The sequence below is a fragment of the Peromyscus eremicus genome, chromosome 1, assembly GCF_949786415.1.
Source record: "Peromyscus eremicus chromosome 1, PerEre_H2_v1, whole genome shotgun sequence".
Lineage (NCBI taxonomy): Eukaryota > Metazoa > Chordata > Mammalia > Rodentia > Cricetidae > Peromyscus > Peromyscus eremicus.
In genome coordinates this window covers 52,713,503-52,734,716 of record NC_081416.1, presented here as the reverse complement: position 1 = coordinate 52,734,716, position 21,214 = coordinate 52,713,503, and the positions used below count along the sequence as shown (strand labels likewise).

Sequence of the window (21,214 nt, the reverse complement as noted above, 5' to 3'; positions counted from 1 at the left end):
AGACATGAGTAAGAAACAAAAAAAGGGTATACAGGAATAGAGAAAGATAAAAGCCCCGAGGCCAAAGATAGATGGAATAATTTAGGACAAGAAAAGCTGGCTAGCAACAAGCCAACTAAGGCCGTGCATTTATAATTAAGAATAAGCCTCTCCATCCAGGCAATGGGACCGGGTCCTGTGCTCATTGCATGAGTTGGCTGTTTGAAACCTGGGGCCTATGCAGGGTCGCTTGGCTCGGCCTGGGAGGAGGGGACTGGACCTACCTGGACTGAGTCTACCAGGTTGAACTCAGTCCGCGGGGGAGGCTTTGCCTTGGAGGAGGTGGGAAGGGGGTTGGACTGGGGGGAACGTGAGGGGGACGGGAGGAGGGAGAACAAGGGAATCCGTGGCTGATATGTAGAACTGAATTGTATTGCAAAATAAAAATAAAAAATTAAAAAAAAATAAGCCTCTCTGTGTGATTTATTTGAGAGCAGGATGGCGGTCCCCAAAAGAGTAAAAATCAGCAACACTCCTGAGATTAAAAGGAGTCCGCCACCACCGCAGGACACAATTTGGCTTTAAATTTTAAAAGGTTTATTTGATGTGTATACGTGTTGGTGCCTGCACATCTGTGTACTATGTGCATGCCTGGTGCTGGCTGAGGCCAGAAGAAGGCGTCAGAACATCTTGCAGCTGGAGTTATATAGACTTGTGAGCCACCTCGTGAATGCTGGGAACTGAACTCTGTAGGAGCAACAGGTGTTCTTAACCCTAGCCATCACCCCAGCTCCCATATTTACCTTTGTGTCTCACTCCAGCGCAGGTTTGCCTGGATCTCACTGTGCAGCGAAACTGAGGCGGGCTTCCCAGGCCTCGGTGTAGCTGGTTAGTTAGTAACCGCGGACTTCTCCAGCGGCCTCAGATGCTACCTCTGACACTTAGCGACCACCGCGTTGCGTGATTCACGAATGACCCACCCCCAGCGTGGAGCGCCTGCTTTCCCTCTGGGGGCTGTGGCGCCTCCCTTCCGGCCAGTGTCCACGTACTGCACAGGCGCAGGGTCTGCACTCCCCCCCCACTCCGCCCCCACTCCCCCGCGCGCCCCCGTTCCGTTCAGCCCCGAGCGCTGTCGCCGCCGTTTGCCGCGCGCCCCCTGGCGGCGCCGCCCCACCTCGCTCACCTCCAGTTCTAGCCCCCGCCGACCCTGTGCCCATGATCCCTGAGCTCCTCGGACCCTGGGCCGAGTCATCTGCCAGCTCTCCGGGAGCGTCGTCCCCGCTGGCCACAGCGGGATGGGCCTGAGTCCGGCCGCCAGCGGGGAGCACAGCATCCGCCTCTCCAGGGTCCCATGGCCACGCTTCAAGCTCACCTCGACGACCACCAGTACCACCGGGTCAAGTGACACCCAACCTGCAATTGGAACTGGACAGTCAATCGTGCCCCACTCAGGTCTGCCCCAGTAATGGGGTCTGTTCCTTTGAAGCCTTTCTGGGTGGCTCTTGTCCCAGCGAGTCGCCTCCAGTCAGAAATGGCTTGGCAGTTGCTTGCTTCTAGACAGCCCCCCTCCCCCCAATTTTATAGAGGGCAAAGTAGAAGCTGGGCACTGTTTTAATCTTTATTTATTTATTATATTTTTTGGAGACAGGGTCTTTTTTTTTTTGCTATGCAGCCCTGGCTGGCCTGGAACTCTATATGTAGATCAGGCTGGTCTGGAACTCACAGAGATGCGCTTACTTCTCTGCCTGCAGAGTGTTGGGATTAGAGGCGTTCACCACCACACCTGGCTTCAGAAACCATTCTAAACCAGAACACCCAGCCTACTTTTGGCTTGAGTTGGTCTTTTACGGGATTCACTTCTCCCCTGATAGAAGGCAGTTGTGTATTAAATCATACCCCTTCCCTCCTGAATTAGAGTCAGCGAGCTCTCAAGGGCTATTGGTCCAGTTCCTGCCAAAGCAGTTCAAGCCAGGCCGCGAGTTAGAACAGGCCGGGAGCTTCCAGCATGGGTAAGAGTCATTCTATGAGGACTGGGGCTTTGGGTACCAGAAGCTTTTTTGGAGATCTGTCTTAGATGCTAGCTAGTTCTGCAGGACAACTCCCCCACCCGCGTACCAGGTGATTTCTGCTGAATCAGGCAAGAGAAAACCAGTGAGTAGGGCTTGCAGGGTAAGATGGTGCTAAGCTGCAGACCTGATAGCTGTTGTACCTTGTTGAAGTTTTTACCCACAAGGCCGCTCTGCAGACTCTTGAAAGTTGAGTGGATTTGTAGGAGCACAAACCAATGAAAAATTCAAGAGGCTTGTGCCTGGGCATTAGGTTGGGGTGAGAAGAGGAGGTATGCAGCCTTTTGCATTTTATCATAATCTCTTACTGTCTTCTCTCCTATTAAAATCAGTGTGCAAGCATCACTTGCTGATAAACATCTGAAAAGAACAATGAGCAAATTAAAAAAATAATCAGAAAGCTCTGATCAGAGGTGGAGGGGAGAATAAAGAATAGAATTTACTTGGGAATAAGTGCAAAGTGCTGTGCAAAGTGTACACACCTTGTGGAAACCAAGAGTGTAAACCACGTTCCAAGGACGTGGGATAGAGAGAAACATTAAGAGTTGAGAAGAGGAGAATGGAAATTGCTGTGAATTGATCATCTTTGGCCATCGATTTAATAAATAACGGCAGCGTTTAGGGACCAGCAGGGAGGGGGGTGGAGCCAATCCAAGTTGACCTGTTGCTGGGCAGGTGTCCCTGAGAACTACTCCTTGTGGCGAGTCAGTCATGGCTTTGTGGAATTTCTCGAGTTAGCTCATGTTAGCAGTGCATGACAGCACTCCCTCTGGCTACATTTTGTCTGGATTTGAGACCAGGGATTCTATTTTGAGTGTGACACCTCTCACCTATGTGGGAGCCCACAGAGATTTCCTAGTGAGATCTGAACTTGCTTTACCCAGCAGGACTGTATAAGAGGATGATTGGACCACCAGCCTGGGTACCAGGTGTTTGGAAGGGTCTACACTTGGCTTTTGCTCCTCCCCTTGGCATTATTATAAAAAGTCCTTTGAATAAAGTTCTAGGCCGTTGGGTATCGACCCAGGTCCTCCTGAAGCTACCCTGTGTTTCTCTGCCTTTCCTCTTGTTGGCTAGGCCTATCATTCTATCTGATAGTTTCTCATCCCTCTCTCCTCAAGAGTACCCTGGGAAAGGTGGGAGTAGGACCCCCCACTTACCTATACATTCAGTTTTAAACAATTGTCAGAAAACCAGGAAGCAGTGGTTGTACTGCATGGTATCAAGTTTGCAGGTGTGTGAGGGATGTCTCAATGACAAAAACTGGAAGGTGTCTTAAAAGCACAGATCTGAAGTGATTGGTCACAGAGACTTTCCAACAGCTGTGGAATAATGTTGTTTACAATGTGATTGCAAAATTGTTTATAGAGAGAAGGCGGTAATTAACTTGGAGATCACATCCAGCAAGAAGAGAACAGAGCTGATTCCAACAACTAAGTCGGAGATCGAAGTCAAACTAAAAAATCAAGCAGTCGTGGTGCGTATCCCAAGAATTGATAGAATAAGCGTTTTAGTCCCTTGGTGACTGACACTGTATTGTGTTTTACTCTGTGTCTAATAAATATCTACACTGGCTTGAGATATTGTTAAGTATTTTCAAGTAGCTTTCCTGAGGTATATTTAGTACATATTTAAACTCTAGATGTTCAAGATATACAATTAGACACTTTTTGATATTGTTAGAGCTGAAAAGAAAAGAGAAAAATGGCAGTTCCTGGGAAGGAGCTGACGTGAGATTACCCCTTAGAACCTGTATTAGGAGAGAGAGCTTCACCACATGGAGTGGGAGAGCCTGAGACGAGACAGAGTGTCTTAGCAGCATGGTGGGGCCTTGGAGAGAGGGAGGGAGGGAGGGAGGGAGGGAGAGAGAGAGAGAGAGAGAGAGCGCTAGCCCTTCAAATCCCGAGAACAAAGGGGTTTTCTGACTCTGATAGGTTTTGGAGGTATGTGCGTGTGTGTGTGTGTGTGTGTGTGTGTGTGTGTGTGTGTGTGTGTGTGTGTGTGGTGGGGGGCAAGCTTCATATCATGTGATCTATCTTGGCCCTGTCGCTGTACCAAAGGATATGGTGGCAGGCATCAGGTGGGACCATGACTTTATTCTGCAGCTCAGGGGATGGGTTGGTGGAGGGCTTCAAGGCCACAGAGAACATGCTTTCTTATCTCTCATTCTGTCTCAGAAACAGAGAGTTGCAGGGGAGCATGGTCTGACAGAGAAAGGGGGTGGGGAAAAACACCCAAGAGCCAGCAGGGGGTCTGTGACCTCACAGATACGTGTATACCATTGTGAAGCCCTGCCACAATTGAGACAGCATGTCCATCAAACATGTTTTCAAAAAATGCCTGTTTGTAACCCCTTCCCTGTTACCACCATGCCTCCCTCGCCAGGCAGCAACCAGTCCGCTTTCTGCCAGCTGTAGATTAGTCTGCATTTTCTAGAGACTTAAGCAAGTACGGTCATAGTGCATGTACTTCATTTTAAACATTTTATTTCATTCATTCATCCATTGATTGATTGATTGATTGTGTATGGGGATGTGGGCTTGTGTGGGGGCCAGAGGACAACTCAAAGAAGTTGGTTCTCTCCTTCTACCACGTGGATTCCAGGATCAAACTCAGGTTGTCAGGCTAGGTGGCACTGTCCTTTGCCCCCTGACTGAGTGATCTTTCTGGTTCTCCAGCAGTGGTTTTAGTGAGGTGCTCAGGGTCTGCTGGAGACAGCTGTGACAGCTGCTACTGGCTTTCACTGTGACCTTGTGACTCTGTTCATTTAAATGATCTCTTTAGTAGGAGAATAATCCTAACAACCACAAGTTTTCCTTTCTCATTACATAGCGGAAAAGTGTCAGCTGAGTCTGTAGATCAATTATTTAGGGTTATAGAGATGTCAGCCATTCTAACGTTTTCACAGAACCAATGCATGTGTCTCCGGTGTTACAACCAAAGAGAATTCCAGGCTCTCCTTAAAGGTTCTTTTCACAGGGCACTGCAAACATTTCTGTCAGTGTCAGAGATCTGTTAAATGATGCTTCCAGGGACTGATTTGTATTAAGAGAGAACAGAATGAGTTGGTATTAGTTATGAATATCATAATACCTTCACATTGCACAATGCCAACATTCTCAGTTGAGTGCCTAACAAGGCAGGTTTGTTTTTCAGTAAATTTTACGGGGCAGAAAGTTCCTGCTGCCTCTGTAGCTGCAGGGTGGTTATTGCTTTTAACACTTAAGATTCCCCTGAAAAAATTCGCAAGATTTGTGCTTTGAAAGGCGAGTTCCAGAATTTCAGGTGGCGACATGAGCAAATGTCAGGACCTTGTAATTCCATATGACCAGCAAACTGGGGTCAGAGTAGAGGAAGGCTAGGTGGCATTGAACAGCATGGCAAGGGGTCCAAGCTTTGCTTCTCTGTGGTGCTTTGCCTAGAAGGGTGTCTTCCATGCCACTTAGCAGAACAGGAAGGAAATACAGATGTATATAACTACTGGATAAGCTCTATGGCCATCAGCTCCCCACGCAGGCCTGGTATAATATTCATACATAGTTTCACTCAGGTTCCTATGTTTAGAGAGTTGTAACAAAGATTTGCTGTGACCTATCACTTCAAGCCCCGTCTAAATCTAAACACAAGTCTGTGTCTCCACAGGTGTCTTTGACAGAATGCTTGTTTATCTGTCCCCAGTGTCCTTTAACTCTTCCAGGCCATTGTGAAGCTCTGTTCCCAGAGTCTCCATCCTTTCCCAGACCATCCATCATTTAAATCTGAGTTTTGCTGCTTTGACCAAGATGACTTACCTATTGCTTTACACAGCAGAGGTGAATTAATGCCAAGAGGGAAGATGAAATAAATGCATCTTGGTGTCCTAGCATGGGGAGGTACACCAGCTTCTTTTTCTTTTTAAAAATATATCTCTGATCTTTGAGAATTTAATACTTGTATACAGTGTCTTTTGGCAAGATCCACATTTTTAAAAAAGCACTGAATCCAGTTAGTATTGCTGGTACATGCATATGTGTAGACCCATCCGCTGTAGCATGGGCAGCCTGCTAGGGGCCATGTCCCCCACTGATGCTTGCAGGGGGAGGGGAGGGAGAACCAGCTCTTTTCCTGAAATGAGGTCTTGAGATTTGCTGGACACAGATGTAATTCTGCCTCTACCCCCGATCCCATTCTCTCTCTTTTCCTCTTCCCCTATGTCTGTTCCATGTCCATCCCCTGCTCACTCTGTACAGGTCTACGTCCAGCGAACCTAACTTCTTCACTTCCTCAGGGCCTTTGCCGTGGATCGCCAGGACTGCCTCTCTCTGCTCTTGTAAACATAGCATGTCTCTGCTCTTACAGTCTAGATGTATGCATCTCCTCCAAAATTCACACGTTGAAGTCCTAACCCTCAGTGTGTTTGTCTTTGGAGTAAGGAGATAGTTAAAGTTAAATGAGGTCATGATGTGAGGCCCTGAGCTGCCATGATGGGTGTTTTTGTGAGGAGAAACCCCAGGGAGCCCTCTTTTTCTTTACTCTCACCCCCCATTTTTTGTGAGAGCGCACAAAGGGAAAGTCATATGGGCACAGGTGAAGTGGTGGATACCGTAAGTTGAAAGAAGGGGCCTCAGAATGACACTTGCCTTGTGATATTTTATTTGTGCAACCCAATAAAGCTTATCCAAAGAGCAGAGGAAAAAGCCAGCCACTATATTTATGTTTAAGTCAGGCAATGGTAGCACACACCTTTAATCCTACCATTCAGGAGGCAGAGATCCATCCAGATCTTTATGAGTTCAAGACCACACTGGGAACAGAGCCAGGCATGGTGGTAGACACCTTTAATCCCAGCACTAACCATGGAGGTCTGGAGGTCTGTACAGACAGACAGGAAGTGATGTAGCTGGGTGGAGAGAGGAAGTAAGAGGGCAGGGACAGAAAGGCATATAGGCGTGGGTATACAGGAAGTAGGTCTCTCTTTTTGGCTGAGGATTTCTAGTGGTAAGAACGTGGCTGGCTTCTTTTTGCTTTTCTGATGTCTCAGTTTTTACCCCAATATCTGGCTCTGGTTTTTTTTTTTTTAAATATTAATAAGACCTTTTAGTAATTCATCTTACACTGCCTTGTTGCACCTTGCTTTTGGACTCCACAGTCTGGAGAACTCTGAGGAAGTTAACATGTGCTGTGTAAGGCATCCAGTCAGTGGAGTTTGGTCATGTCAGCTTGAGCAGACAAATACACAGCTCTTCCCTTGAGATAGACCCTCATCTGTCTGTCTGAAGTCTTACTCCTAGGCGCAGTCTGGGCACTGGCCCAGCCTAGTGAGCTCTCCAGAACATCACCCTTCCACACTGTCCCCACACTCCCAGGCCTAACTTGATTAATGTACCTTGTACACCAGTCCAGGCTGCCCTAGCTGAAAGCTTTCTTGGTTACTACTGAATTGGAATCATTCCTGTCCCTCCAATCAAAACTCAGCATTGAGTGTCTGAAGGACTGACCTCTCAACATCTCATACCCGATCTGAAATCAACCAAACTTCCACCCACCAGAGGCAGGCTAGAATCTTACATCAGACATACAACCAACAAAAGAAGCCTGCATGCCCAGGTCACATAACAAACAGTATGAAATGCCAAGACAATATGTGCCCTCTCCTGCCCAAATCCTCTAGTCCTGTAGAAATGTTCTCCCATGAGAATTGCTAAGATGAACCCCAGGCCCAGAGTTTTAAAGAACAATCATGAGCATGATCAAAGAATTCAAGGAGTTTAAAGAAGACACTAACGCCTCAGTGAACTTGAAGAACAGAGGAATAAACTTCTGAGTGATGACCAGAAAAACACAAACATTACTGAATGAAACAAAGACAACTCAGGACCTAAAATCTGAATTCAGTAGAGAGAGAAACATACCGAAGAAAACTCAAGCTGAAATGAAGATTTGATTGAAAAACCGAAGGCCCCACCCCTCCTCACTGCGCTTTTGATCTCAGATCCTCCTGCGATCATTTCCAGGACCCCTTTCCTGGTGATTAACTAATTTGCTCTGTTGTCTTGATCGCTCTGCCAGAGCCCCATGACCAGCACTTCCATGAGTGCTATTGTCTTTCCTCTGGGAAAGGCCCTCTTGAGCCCCTGGCCTTTAATAACCTGTGGGCCTTGCTGCCCACCACCCTGTCTTTAGTTTCTTACCTTCCATCTCCTGTACGAGAAAGGCCTTCACTTTCACTCACCCGCTGAAGTGATCTTCCAGATTGTCCCATAACTTTCTTCTTCTTGCCTTTGAGATCTCAATCTGCATCTTGTGAGAGATCTCTCTTGACTGACCATGTGACCCAGAAGAGCTCGATGGTTACTGTGTACTGTATCGATCTGTCAATGGGATTGCAAAAGTTTTCATGACCGCTATTGATAAGAGCCATGGAGGACTCATCACAGGAGCTGGGCAGCTCTGAGCTCTTTTTGTGTATATGTGTGTGGTATACATGTTTGCATGTATACACAGGTGCACTGTCTTGTTTCAGGGACTCTGTCACTGCCAGCCGCTATACAGAAGTTCCTGTTTATGTTTTTTTTCCCTACCAGGTTACTAACAGGAGGGCAACATATACACCATGGATATGTGAGCAAGGATGACTTGTGTCCCAGGTGGGGTAGAACAAGAAGGTACAAGATTTAATCATATTCCTCGGAATGGCAAGAAATACAAGATTTAGGAATTGTTCATTTCTAGCATTTTTTTCCCATTTAATATTTTTGGAGCACAGTGGATGGATGACTGTAGGTAATTGAAATTATAGAAGGTAAAGTGAAGACAACAGGGAACTTTTCATATGCAAATCCTTTTGTGTGGAGAATTTCTCTCCAGCTCCTGCCAAGTCCCGCCAGCCCCGGAGCCCACTTATAAAATAAACACACAGACTCTTACATTATTTAAACTGCTTGGCCATTAGCTCAGGCCTATCATTGTCTAGCTCTTACTCTTATATTTAGCCCATTTCTATTAATCTATACTTTGCCACATGGCTCGTACCTTACATCTTTCTTGTCCTGGCGGTGGTTCCAGGCAATCTTTCCCTTCCCTTCCTGTTTCCTCAATTCTCCTCTCTGTTAGTTCCGCCTATACTTCCTGTCTGGCTATTGGCCAATCAGTGTTTATTTATACAGAGCGATATCCACAGCACCTGTCAATACTTCAGGCTCCAGGTTTAATTACTGAGATGTCACCTTGGTACGGGGTAGAGTGTGGAGTATGTTCCCATCATTCCCATCAATACAATGCATAAGTTTTGCCCCAGAGGGAGTAAGAGTTTCTTTTGGGAGTCAGGTATGTGAGATCCTGGTATGGAAACACAGAGTCAGGTTCTCTAAATACTGTGTTCTACTATGGAAGTGCTTACATGAGATTTTATTAGTTGCCAAATGAAGAAAAGAATAAACTTACCAGCTGGCGGCAGGGCCCACGGGCAAGCAGTTAGAGCAGAGCTGGGAGCACTCTGCTGTAGGCTTTAGGTGACGGTCTCAGCGTTCGGACCGGGAAAAGCCAGTGTTCTGTTAAGAGTTCGTTGTGAGATTTTGATAAAAGGATGTTAGGTCAGACACAGGGGTGGGCAGTGGATAGCTTTCGAAGGGACTGAAAATATCCCAAGATAAGTTGGCTCTGATTTACAACATTTTAGCACTCCATGAAGTTTCCTCATTTGGCCTTGTAGAATCTTTAAGTGACACACCTGCTCTGTGGCCTTGTTCTTGCCACCCGGCGCCTGCCCCCCCAGGCAGGAACAAACTTTCCACCTACTTCCCTGCTCTATGTCTACTTGATTTATGATGCTTTTAGAATCTGAGCACCTTACAAAAGACTGGTTTTTCTCTTTGGGTGCCTGGGAGAAGGACCAGATCTGGGTGGCATCCTATGCAAAGGAAACAGCAGATGGCTGAAGGGGGTTGAATTACAATGTATTCCTGAGTGGGGTGGAATCAGAGAAAGAGTCAGCGTAAGGTACCAAGAAATTGAACACTGGAGTGTTGGTTGGGGTTGGAGGCCACTGGGAGGGAACATATAGGTTTCTGCTGTTCACAAAAAGCTGCGGAATGAGAGAGTTAAGGAGAGGAAATGATGGGACCTTACATTTAGTGTGAATAACTCCAGATGACTCTCAAGTCTGTGTGAATGCCATTTAGTTTTCTACTTTACTAGGACTGTCCAGTGACAAAGTTACAAATGGAAACATCTCCCCCAAACTCAAGAAAACTTATTTGTTTAATGAGCACGAGGGTGTTACCTGCATGCATACATGTGCACCACGCAATGCGGTGCCTGTGGAGGCCAGAAGAGCTGTAGGTAGTGGTAGGCTGCCATGAAATGCTAGGAACCGAACCTGGGTCCTCTGGAAGGATAAGGAATACGTTGAACCACTAAGCCATTTCTCCAGCTCTATAAGACAGTGCCTTAACATTTTCAGGTTTTCTCTTCTCCTTCCTGACTCCCTGTTTCCTGGACCACAAGGCTTGTTCAACATCCTTGGTGCTTGAAGTGGGATTTCATTAGCTCGTTTTCTGGTGTAGACTTGGCCGGTGTGCACTGTGCTGCTGTCATCTGGGCATCTGTTCTAGGAAAGGTCAACCAGGATCTTACTGCTCACTGCAATGGTGGTGTGTCCCCAGTGGGAAGGAAACAGCCAGGTTGCCTGGGAAGTCGTGGTGTTTTTGTTGGTAGGGAAGTGGGTTCCTAGAGAGAGCATCTATGGCATCCACTGGCTCAATAGTCTAGATACAGGGGAGTGTCATGGAGCAGGACTCTCAGGTCCTCATGTCTGTGCTTGGGTACAGTGACAGAGTCAGTGGGTCGTTCAGAGATGACGCAGTAGCTTCTCTGGGGAGGTGCTGTGGACAGACTCAGAAAAACCTGCCCCATACCACTGTCATCAGCCTTCCCACCCTGATCGGTGCCAGAGACAGCAGAGGTTGATTATGTTGACCTCCCATCTTTATATATGCGCTCATTTTTCATTCACTGGTGACATGGTGGCCTCTTCCCTCCTTTCTCCTTCCTTTTATTGCTCCCTCTTCCCCTCTCCCTCCGCCACTATCTTCTCTCCCCCTCCTCCCCCCAATCTCCCACCTCTTCCTTCCCTTCTTTTTCCTCCTCTCCTGTCTAGTGTCAAGACTTAGATTATTAATGGCCTTTAGGTTGCATTATCAATGAAAGTAGGCCCAAAGTCTTAGTTTTATATATATATATATATATATATATATATATATATATATATATATATATATATAGAGAGAGAGAGAGAGAGAGAGAGAGAGAGAGAAAGAGAGAGATATGGCCTTAGCTTAATATATATATATATATGTCCACTCAAGTACATTACATCCAAAAAGTTCTGTAGTGGGTAGCCATTCCAGCTTTGATCTGGAAGTTCCAACCCCCACTGAGGCTTCGGTAACTGTCACGCCTACAAGGCGGGGCCGAGAGAGGACCCTGAAGACCCGAGATCCGGATATGCTGGCTCTCTTGGTTCCTGGACCCTGGACGCTGGAAGTAGATCGAGCAGAGTTCTCCAGAGAACACCACCGGACTGCGCCACACCTTTCCCAGACCCTGTTACCTATCCCTTCACTTGTGAGTTATTCCACTAAATAAACCTCCCTTTTAACTATGTGGAGTGGCCTTAATAATTTCACCAATATTCTCTTCTTATTTATGTGCAAAGGAAAAAATGAATTAATAACCTGTATAGGATTAGAAGCAATTCAACTTTTTACCTGCATCAGTATATGAAAGTTTTGAACTTGTGTTGACTTTTTAAAGATGAATATAAAAATATTAGAAAATTTTAACTGACATTTAAAAATACTATTGTCTGGGCTGGAAAGATGGCTCAGTGGTTAAGAGCACTTGCTCTTGTAGAGGACCCAGGTTCATTTTCCAGAACCCATATTAGGTGGCTCATAACTGCCTGTAACATTCTGGTTCCAGGAGACCCAAGTCCCTCTTCTGGCCTCTGCAGGCACTGCACACACATGGTGTACATGCAGTTAAGTAGGCACACAAACATACACATAAATTAAAAGAAATACTGTTGTCTAATCCTTTTGTCATTTATTAAGACAAAGGCATTTGTGTGAAAATGGTCTTGTTAATATTGAGTCACAAAGAGAATCTTGCTAATTTGTCACTTGTCCCTTTTCAATATTCTTTAAAAGAATATTGTTCTTGCCTTTTCACTTGCTCTTTGCAGCTCTCTGGGCCTCCCCATCTTCTTCTGGACCATCTCTTATATGCTATTCTCACAGCCCTTAGCTCTCATTCTCTTCATATACTACTCCCTCCGGGGCTTTAGGAAGGGGTTATATCCATATGTCTCTCTTTTTGGTCCTAGAGCCAAGAAAAATAAAATCCACTTTTTTGTGTGTGTGTTTATTATATTTTTTATTTTTGAGATTATAATATAATTACATCATTCCCTCTTCTCTTTCTCCTTTAAGCCCTACCATGTACCCCCTCCTGCTCTCTTTCAAACTCATAGCTCTTTTTCTTTAATTGTTGTTATATAGATGTATATATATTCATTCATAAATATATAAATACAACCTGCTTAGTCTGTATAATGTTACTTGTATGTATATGTTTTCAGGGCTGACCATTTGGGATTGGAAAACGAATTCTCCAGGTGCTCTCCCCTGGGGAAGATGATTTCTCCCTATCTCAGCATTCCTTAGTTGTCTGTAGTTCCTTGGGTTGAGGTCTCCAGGCTTTTTTCCCTTCCACATTAGTTTGTCTATTGATGCCCTCCTTTTCAGGTCATGTTTAAGCAGCCGTGTTGGTGAGACTTTATGATTGTGAGCATTAGCTTCAGGACCTGTGTTGTAGTTGTGTCTTTTGGGACTAGGCTCTACAACTCTACATTTTCATCATTTGTGGTTTTCTATCGTGGTCTCCTTCTGTTGAAAGATAAATTTCCTTGATGAGGGATGAGAACGCTTATCTGTGGGTATAATTGTATTTAGGATGTGGTTAGTGATTATACTGGTTTAGCAAAGTGGCAGTTGTAGGTTTGCATTCAAGATCTGACTTGAAAGCCTCCTCCCTGAAAAGGATTGCCTTTCATGGTACCAGAAGGCACCATATAAGCTTTTGAATGAAGGAAGCAATCATGCCATGCATAGTCCTGCCCAGCTATGGTGCCCATGAGCCACAGTAATGTGCACGGCATGATAATCCTAAGGGTGTAATGGTGACATGCGTACTTTGGAGGTAACCAGCAACTCTGTAATTGGACTTAAGGAGAGGTCATGGATCTTGAAATTCATTTTTTATGGGATCTTTTCTTTTAAAAATTTCCCCCTTTTATCCAAAATAGATTCTTTTCTCATATACTTTATCCTGATTACAGTTTCCCTTCCCTCTACTCCTCCCTGTCCTTCCCACCTTCCCTCCCATCTGGATCCACTCCCTTTTGGTCTCTCCTTAGAAAAGAACAGGTTTCTAAGAGATAATATCAAAACATAACAAAATAAAATAGAGTAAGATAAAACACTCCCCCCCGCCGGGCGGTGGTGGCGCACTCCTTTAATCCCAGTACTCGGGAGGCAGAGCCAGGCGGATCTCTGTGAGTTCGAGGCCAGCCTGGACTACCAAGTGAGTTCCAGGAAAGGCACAAAGCTACACAGAGAAACCCTGTCTCGAAAAACCAAAAAAAAAAAAAAAAAAAAAAAACCACTCCCCACACCCAACCCACCACATCAAAAGTTGGACAAGGCAGACCAACAGAAGGAAAAAAATCTAGAGAAGGCAACGAAGCAGAGATCCATTCTTTCACACACTCAGAAGTCACATGAAAATACTAAACTGAAAGTTATAATATTTACATAGAGGAAGAACCTGTTCCCCATGCTGGGTTGCCTCGCCCAGCCTTGATGCAGAGGAAGAGCTTGGTCCTGCCTCAACTTGATGTGGTATGCTTCGTTGACGCCCATGGGAGGCCTGCCCCTTTCTGAATGGAAAGGGAGAAGTGGATGGGCGGGGTAACAGGGTGAGGGTGGAAAAACAGGAGGAGAGGAGGGAGGAGAAACTGTGGTTAGTATGTAAAATAGATGAAAACAAATTTAATTAATAAAAATATGCACGCACGCACGCACGCATGCCCGCACGCACGCCTGCGCAGAGGACCAAGTGCAGGCCTGTGTCAGCCCTGTGCATGCTGCTTCAGTCTCTGTGAGTTCATAAGACCTTTGTTCAGCTGATTTAGAGAACCTTGTTTTTCTGGTGTCCTCCATACCCTCTGGCTCTTACATGCTTCCCTCCTACTCTTTCACGAGGATCCCTGAGCTCGGAGGGGAGGGATTTGAGGGAGACATTGAAATCCGTTTTAATTTTGCAATAGGAGTCTACTTTCTGGATATGAAGCCTGGTTTGGGCCGCCCTCTAGTGGCCAATCACTTGTCATGGCATTTCCCCTTTAGGCCCTGTTAGGAACTGACTAGCTCTGTCTGGGACTTGTTAGGTAACTTGGAAACTCTTTGTATCCCTCAGCTCCAGGTTCTTCAGTGAAGTATTGTGGTGTAGACTGTGTGTCTTGTGTCTTGCAAAAAAAATTCCTCCAGTGAGCAGGGTTTGTGGGACAGATGCACAGTTCTGAGCACATCCTCTTCCGGAAAAGCCAACATAAAACTGGGAGGAACCGCCCAAAGAGCATGGGGTCTGAAAATCTGACTGAAAGTGTGCAACACACTGCGGGGTATTTCTTTTTAATTTTAAAAAAGTTTCATTGATTTTATTTTATGTGTATGGTTGTTTTGCCTGCTTGTCTACCTGGTACTCGAGGAGGTCAGAAGAGGGCACTGGATCCCCTGAAACTAGAGTTATGGATGGTTGTGAGTATCTGTGTGGGTGCTGGGAATTGAACCTGGGTCCTCTGTAAGAACAAATGTTCTTAACCACTGAGCCATCTCTCTAGCCCTGTGAAGGAAGTCTTTTTTTAAAGATTTATTTTTATTTTTTATGTATATGATTGTTTGTCTTCATGTATGTCTATGCATTATGTGTGTGCCTGGTGCCCTCGGAAAAGTGCCTCGTGCCCAGGGATGGCAGAAGAGGGTACTGGAGTTATAGACAGTTGTGGGCCACCATGTGGATGCTGGGAACTGAACCTGGGACCTTTGAAAGAGCAGTAAGTGCTCTTATCTGCTAAGCCATCTCTCCACCTCTCACACTGAGAAATACTGAAATTCAAGATGGATTCTGGATCTCAGACTCTCTGAAAGGATGGTTGAAGTCTGTTGTGTTTCAGAGTGCCCTGGCTGGCTGGGGCTCACTAGAGGGTCTGTTGACCATGGCAGAGGGAGTGAATTTATTTGGAGCACAATGTGGATGATTCCATTCCCAGTGATGTTGCTGAAGGCAGTTGCTATTTCAGTGGCATGGAAGCATGGGCCAAGGTTACAATGCTGACTGGGATAAGCAGTAGCCCAACTGACCAGCCAGAAATGTTCTGTGAGAAGTAGCTGAAGAGGACCATGAGAAGGCCACACATCTCAGCTTCACTGGAAGGTGTGTGTAAGGCTGGCACATACGTTCGGGAGGGACCCAGGGACCCTGGTGAGTCTGTTACTACTGAGTGAACACTAGGGCTTGTGAGTACAGAGAGTGGAAGTTGACACAGACTTAAGCACTTCTGGAACTTTGAGTGAATTCTCCAAGTCACGCAGAAAATCATCCATAAAAGACAAAGCTTTACCAACTTAAGGTGTGGCTAATCCTCAGTCATGGGTGGGGCCATTGAATGATGCTGATGCCAGAAGCCAGGCTTAATAGAAACATGAGATTGGGGAGAAGAAATCTTAAGTAGATACAGTAATGGTCTCTGTGGGCCACTAAACAATCAATAATAACCTATAGCCATAGTTGAGGAGAATCAGAATCCAGAAAAGGGAAAATGGATGTAACTGAAAATCATTATGTGAAGTGAAATAAGCCAGACTTAGATGAATACCATACCATGTTTCCTCTCATGTGTGAAACCTAGATTAAAAGTAAGTGTGTGTGTGTGTGTGTGTGTGTGTGTGTGTGTGTGTGTGTGATCTTAAGGGGAGATGAGGACAATGAAATACACATAAAGGAACGTGGAAGTTGGGACTGACTTAGTGGAAGGAAGAGACCTAGCCTGAGGGGCAGAAAATGGACTGGGCAAAGGGACAGATGAGACTACATGTCTGAAGAAGTGTCAGATACCCTGGAATGGGGGCTGCAGTTGTGAGTAATCTGATGTGGGTGCTGGGAACCAAATCTAGGTCCTCTGCAAGAGCAGTAAGCACTCCTAACTGAAATGAATGATAAGAGGCATTGGTGGCGGCACTGGTTACCTCGTGGAAAGCCACGAGCCATGGCCACGCTACTTGGTAGCAGAGAGCTTTATTAGGAGGAAGAGAGTGGGGGTGGGGAAGAAGAAGAACCAGGCCTGGGAAAGGAGCATGTGCGGTGAGAGGGAAAGATGGTGGGGAAGAGGCAGAGCAGAACAGAGAGACAGAGAGACAGAGACAGAGCAGAACAGGGAGAGAGAGGTGGTGGGGTGGGGTAAGGGCAGAATTCTAACATTCCAGACTTTTTGCTTACTATAAAAAAAGTGAGTGAACAGGAATAGGGGCATTGTTTCTTCCGGAAAAACTGCTTCCAGCTGACTTGGTGGGCGTCGATTGGCTCTTGGGGGGCGGGGGAGGGAAGGGGGTTTCTGAGGTAGACAGGCGTCCTGGGATGGTGGGCTGTCGTCTGCTGCCTCAGAGCGGTTCATCTTTCTTGGCTTGGCACTCTGGCTGCTTTTGTGTCTGACAGGATTCTGGTGAGACAGAGAAAAGCTTAGAGAAAAAAATTTACCTTCAGGGAGGTCCCAGGGTGAGGGAAGGGGAGTCCCGGGACTAGGAATTTGGGTTGCCCTTATCTGAAGCAGATCTGACCTTTCCAGATGGTTTCTGGAGCTTACACAAATTTTGAACATATTAAGAAGCAGCCATGAGAAAATTAAAGTCTTGGGCTGATGACCATTGTAGTGTTTGGTACTCTGCTTGTACTGGTTAGTGTTAATAAGAGAGACAGAGAGATTGGAACATGTTTTTAATTTTTTAACCTGAGATAAGCTTTATCAGAGACAGATTATTTTAAGGCACCTGTTTCCTTTACTAGTTTAGCATCCAGGAGACACAGGTGATCAATTGTTGAGAGCATTTAACAGTAATAGATGGTTATATTAAAGTCTGTTTTTGCAGAGCCCAGACACTTTTGGGTCTGGGGTTATAAATAGCTGTTACAGTTTATTTACTTGATGATCCCTGGACTCCAGCTCTGTGGTGGTCCTGTAACAATTAGCTGAGCAGTTAATTAGGAGAGGGAACCAGGAAGAGAAAAGCTTGTGGTGCATGAGGAGGAGAAGCACTTCTGATAGGTCTGGAGTGAGACACATGGAGGGAGCAATGAAATGACAGCTCCTATCTTAGCTGGAAAATCTTTTCCCATCAAGTAACCCTGAAAGTTCAATTAGGTCTGGTGAGGTGGGTAAGGCTGTCCTCCCTACCCCGACAATAGGGAAACGAGGAGAGGTGGGACCCCAGGACTGAGTAAGTGGCTCCGGTGTCCAGGAGGAAAGAAACGGATCACTTCTATGCTGCGTTCTGGGTTCCCTGCAAGCCATAGCCAAGCCTAGAGGTCTGCTGGAGGACTTAGTTTGATGCTCCCAAGCCCCTCGGTGCCTGGGTGCAGTCAGCTGACCAGTTGTCTCTCTAGGTGGCACTTTGAACAAGGCTCAGTTGATGGCCTGGTAGGGCATGCACTAGCCCACATGGCCTTTTCCCCCCCTGCACTTAAAACAGGGATCCAGCGGCTTTTGGGAGCCAGTTGGGCAGTGTGTGCCAGCACTTGGCAATTCTGTTCTTGGGCTTTTCCTTCTCTCCCCTGGTACACCTTAAATGCCACAGCTGAAACTTCTGCCTGTGGGGTCAGGAGCCTTGCTCTCTAGGTGCTTAAGTTTTGGCCCTTATGTCAGGGAGATCTGGGAGACAAGAGATGGTTTTATTCTGTGTCTTTAATTTTTTTTTTTTTTTTGATGTCTTCTGGCTTGAGGACAGCTTTAGGAAGACCCGCCAGGAGGCAGGGTGTAAACTGATCTCTGGCTAAAGAGCCATCCTGATTACTGTGATCCCCATGTGGGTCCTGATGGTAAACTTATTTGCAAGCATCCTAGCCTGCTTTCAGACCCATCTGTGCCTCTCAGGGCAGCTTGAGAATGAGTGGGAGGAGTTAAGGTGAGAGCCCGAAATGGTGGGGGACTCACCAATCTTGGTGGCACATGTGGTGTGTGTGGATTGGTCCGGTGGCTGGGCAAATGAAAAAAGTGGAGCGGGCAGTCACAGGTCCAACAAACGGCGGTATAGGTTTCCGACGCTCAGCAGCGTTGAGCAGCAGAAGAGCCCATCAGAGTTGTGGCACAAATGAAATGAATGATAAGTGGCGCTGGTGGCGGCACTGGTTACCTCGTGGAAAGGTCACGAGCCACGACCACGAGGCGGTAGCAGAGAGCTTTATTAGGAGGAAGGGGGGAAGGGAAGAAGAGGAACCAGGCCTGGGAAAGGAGCATGTGCGGTGAGAGGGAAAGATGGTGGGGAAGAGTCAGAACAGAAAACACACACACACACACACACACACACACACACACACACACACACACACACAGAGAGAGAGAGAGAGAGAGAGAGAGAGAGAGAGAGAGAGGAAAGGGCAGAATTCTAACACTAACTGCTGAGCCATCTTTCCAGATGAATTCTGTCTGCCTGAATTCTTGCTCTGGTAAATAAATGGCTGAGAAACTTGTTTATTTGTGATAAGGAGTAGTGGCGCAGGGTGGATGGGAGCATGGGGTAGCTCACGCCTCTCTGGACTCTGACTTCCTAGTCTGGGCAGCAGTGAGCAAAGCCTCTCCCAGTACCACTCCCAGGGGATAAGGAGACTGTCCAGGAAAAAGAGCTTGGATTAGAAATCTCATGTTTGGGAGGCATCCAGGCAGTGGGACCGGGTCCTGTGCTATTGCATGAGTCGGCTGTTTGAAACCTGGGGCCTATGCAGGGTCCCTTGGCTCCACCTGGGAGGAGGGGACTGGACCTGCCTGGACTGAGTCTACCAGGTTGATCTCAGTCTGTGGGGAGGGCTTTGCCCTGGAGGAGGTGGGAATGGGGGGTGGACTGGGGGAAAGGTGAGGGGGGCCGGAGGGGGGAGAACAAGGGAATCCGTGGCTGATATGTAGAACTGAATTGTATTGCAAAATAAAAAAAAAAAAAAAAAGAAATCTCATGTTAAAGAGCTCCTTACTGGACTAGGAAGAAGAAAGGAATTTTGATGATTGCAGGAAATCAACTATTGGGGGAGCTTATTGGGTACACATTGGAGTACATGTGTGTTATGTGAGTACATTTGAATTTTTTCTTACAGAACCACAGGTATTTAATTTCAGCAGGTTTCTTGCACACACACACACACACACACACACACACACACACACACACACACGCAGGCACACACACACACACACACAGACACAGACACACTCATATTCACTCATCTGCCCAATTGGACTATGCCTTCATATGCGCATTCCCTCGGACACACCAGTGAACATCCTTAATATTTCTCTGCCTCCACTGCTATGGATTGTTTCAGACTGACTTGCATCCCTATTGCCCAGCATAGCAGTAGTTGTCGTGAGTCAAGTGACCATTACATATTTTTATTATTTCTATTATTAATTATTTTCTGGCATTTTGAGACAGAGTCTCTCTATGTAGCCCTGGCTATTCTGGAATTCACTATGTCAGTAGTTTTCAAGTTTCCTAGTGCTTCAACCCCTTAATATAGTTCCTCATGTTGTGGTGACCCCAACCATAAAATTTTTGTTATTTCATAACTTTAATTTTGCCATGGTTATGAATTACAATGTAAATATCTGATATGCAGATGGTCTTAAGCAACCCCTGTGAAAGGGTCATTCAATCCCCGATGGGTCACCACCTACAGGTTGAGAACCACTGCACTATATAGACCAGGATGGCCTTGAACTCATAGGGATCCACTTGCCTTTGCTTCCTGAATGCTGGGATTCAAGACATGTATCACCATGCCCAGCTTGTATTATTTTTAAATTAAGTTTATTTAGTGTATGTCCATGTGTATATGTGTGTATGTGAGCATGTGCATGTATGTGTGTCTGTATGCTGCAGTGCATATGTGAAGATCAGAGGACAAACTTGTGGGGAGTTTGTTCTTTCCTTTCACCATCTGGGTCCTGGAGCTCGAGCTCAGGTCATATGGCTTGGGGATAAGTGCCTTTACCTGATGAGCCACCTCACCAACTACCAATAAATAATTTTTAATCACCTGGATGCTCCTCATATTTTTATTTGAGACAGGGTTTCTCTGTATAGCCTTGGCTGTCCTGGAACTAGCTCTGTAGACCAGGCTGGCCCCAAACTCAGAGACCTGCCTGTTTCTGCCTTCTGAATGCTAGGATTAAAGGCATGAGCCACCACCTCCTGCCTGCTCCTCGTATTTGTAATGTTGTTCTTACTCTTCATGGATCTTTTCATTCTCTTCCTGAAACACATACATGTAGACGAATTTTTAAACGGTCTTAATAAATAAAATACATGAAGCCAGAAATTTGGGTTAAAGCCTGAGGGAAAGACCAGAAGAAAAGGACAAACCATGAGCTAACCTCACCTTACCAACTCTGCAGCTTCCAAAAAGAGAGCAATTTCCTGTCTACCCAGGCTTATATGCCTTGCTGTTCTGCCATCTGATTTGCTCTCTGTCTAGCTACATCACTTCCTCTTCCTGGCCAGCTCTGTTACTTCCTGTCTGTACATGCCTCCAGAACTCTATGGTTGGTACTGGAATTAAAGGTGTGTGTCACCACGCTTGGCTCTGTTCCCTAGTGTGGCCTTGAACACACAGAGATCCTGCCTGCTAAGTGATAGGATTAAGGGCGTGTGCTACCACTGCCTGACTTCTTTATTTACTTAAAATGGCTTGCTATTTCCTCTGATCTCCAGGCAAACTGTAATTATTAAAGCACAAATAAAATATTACCACATTTCAGCACAAATAAAATATCACACATATTTCTCTCTCTTATACACACATACTCCCTT

The 21,214-nt window shown here is 46.0% G+C and overlaps 1 protein-coding gene across 3 annotated transcripts in view; it reads left to right on the top strand.

Annotated features, from left to right (window-relative positions):
- Positions 1 to 1,111: 1,111 nt before the first annotated feature.
- Positions 1,112 to 21,214, top strand: part of Plaat5 (phospholipase A and acyltransferase 5) — a 29,178-nt gene continuing 9,075 nt past the window's right edge. Inside the window, exons 1-3 of one of the 3 annotated variants that reach the window (XM_059261607.1) lie at positions 1,112 to 1,431; positions 1,895 to 1,988; positions 3,414 to 3,522. In XM_059261607.1, coding sequence (XP_059117590.1) covers positions 1,275 to 1,431; positions 1,895 to 1,988; positions 3,414 to 3,522 — 360 coding nt within the window. In that variant the 5' untranslated portion in view covers positions 1,112 to 1,274. The remainder of the gene's footprint in view (positions 1,432 to 1,894; positions 1,989 to 3,413; positions 3,523 to 21,214) is intronic. The other 2 variants (XM_059261591.1, XM_059261599.1) reach the window with 2 other exon arrangements.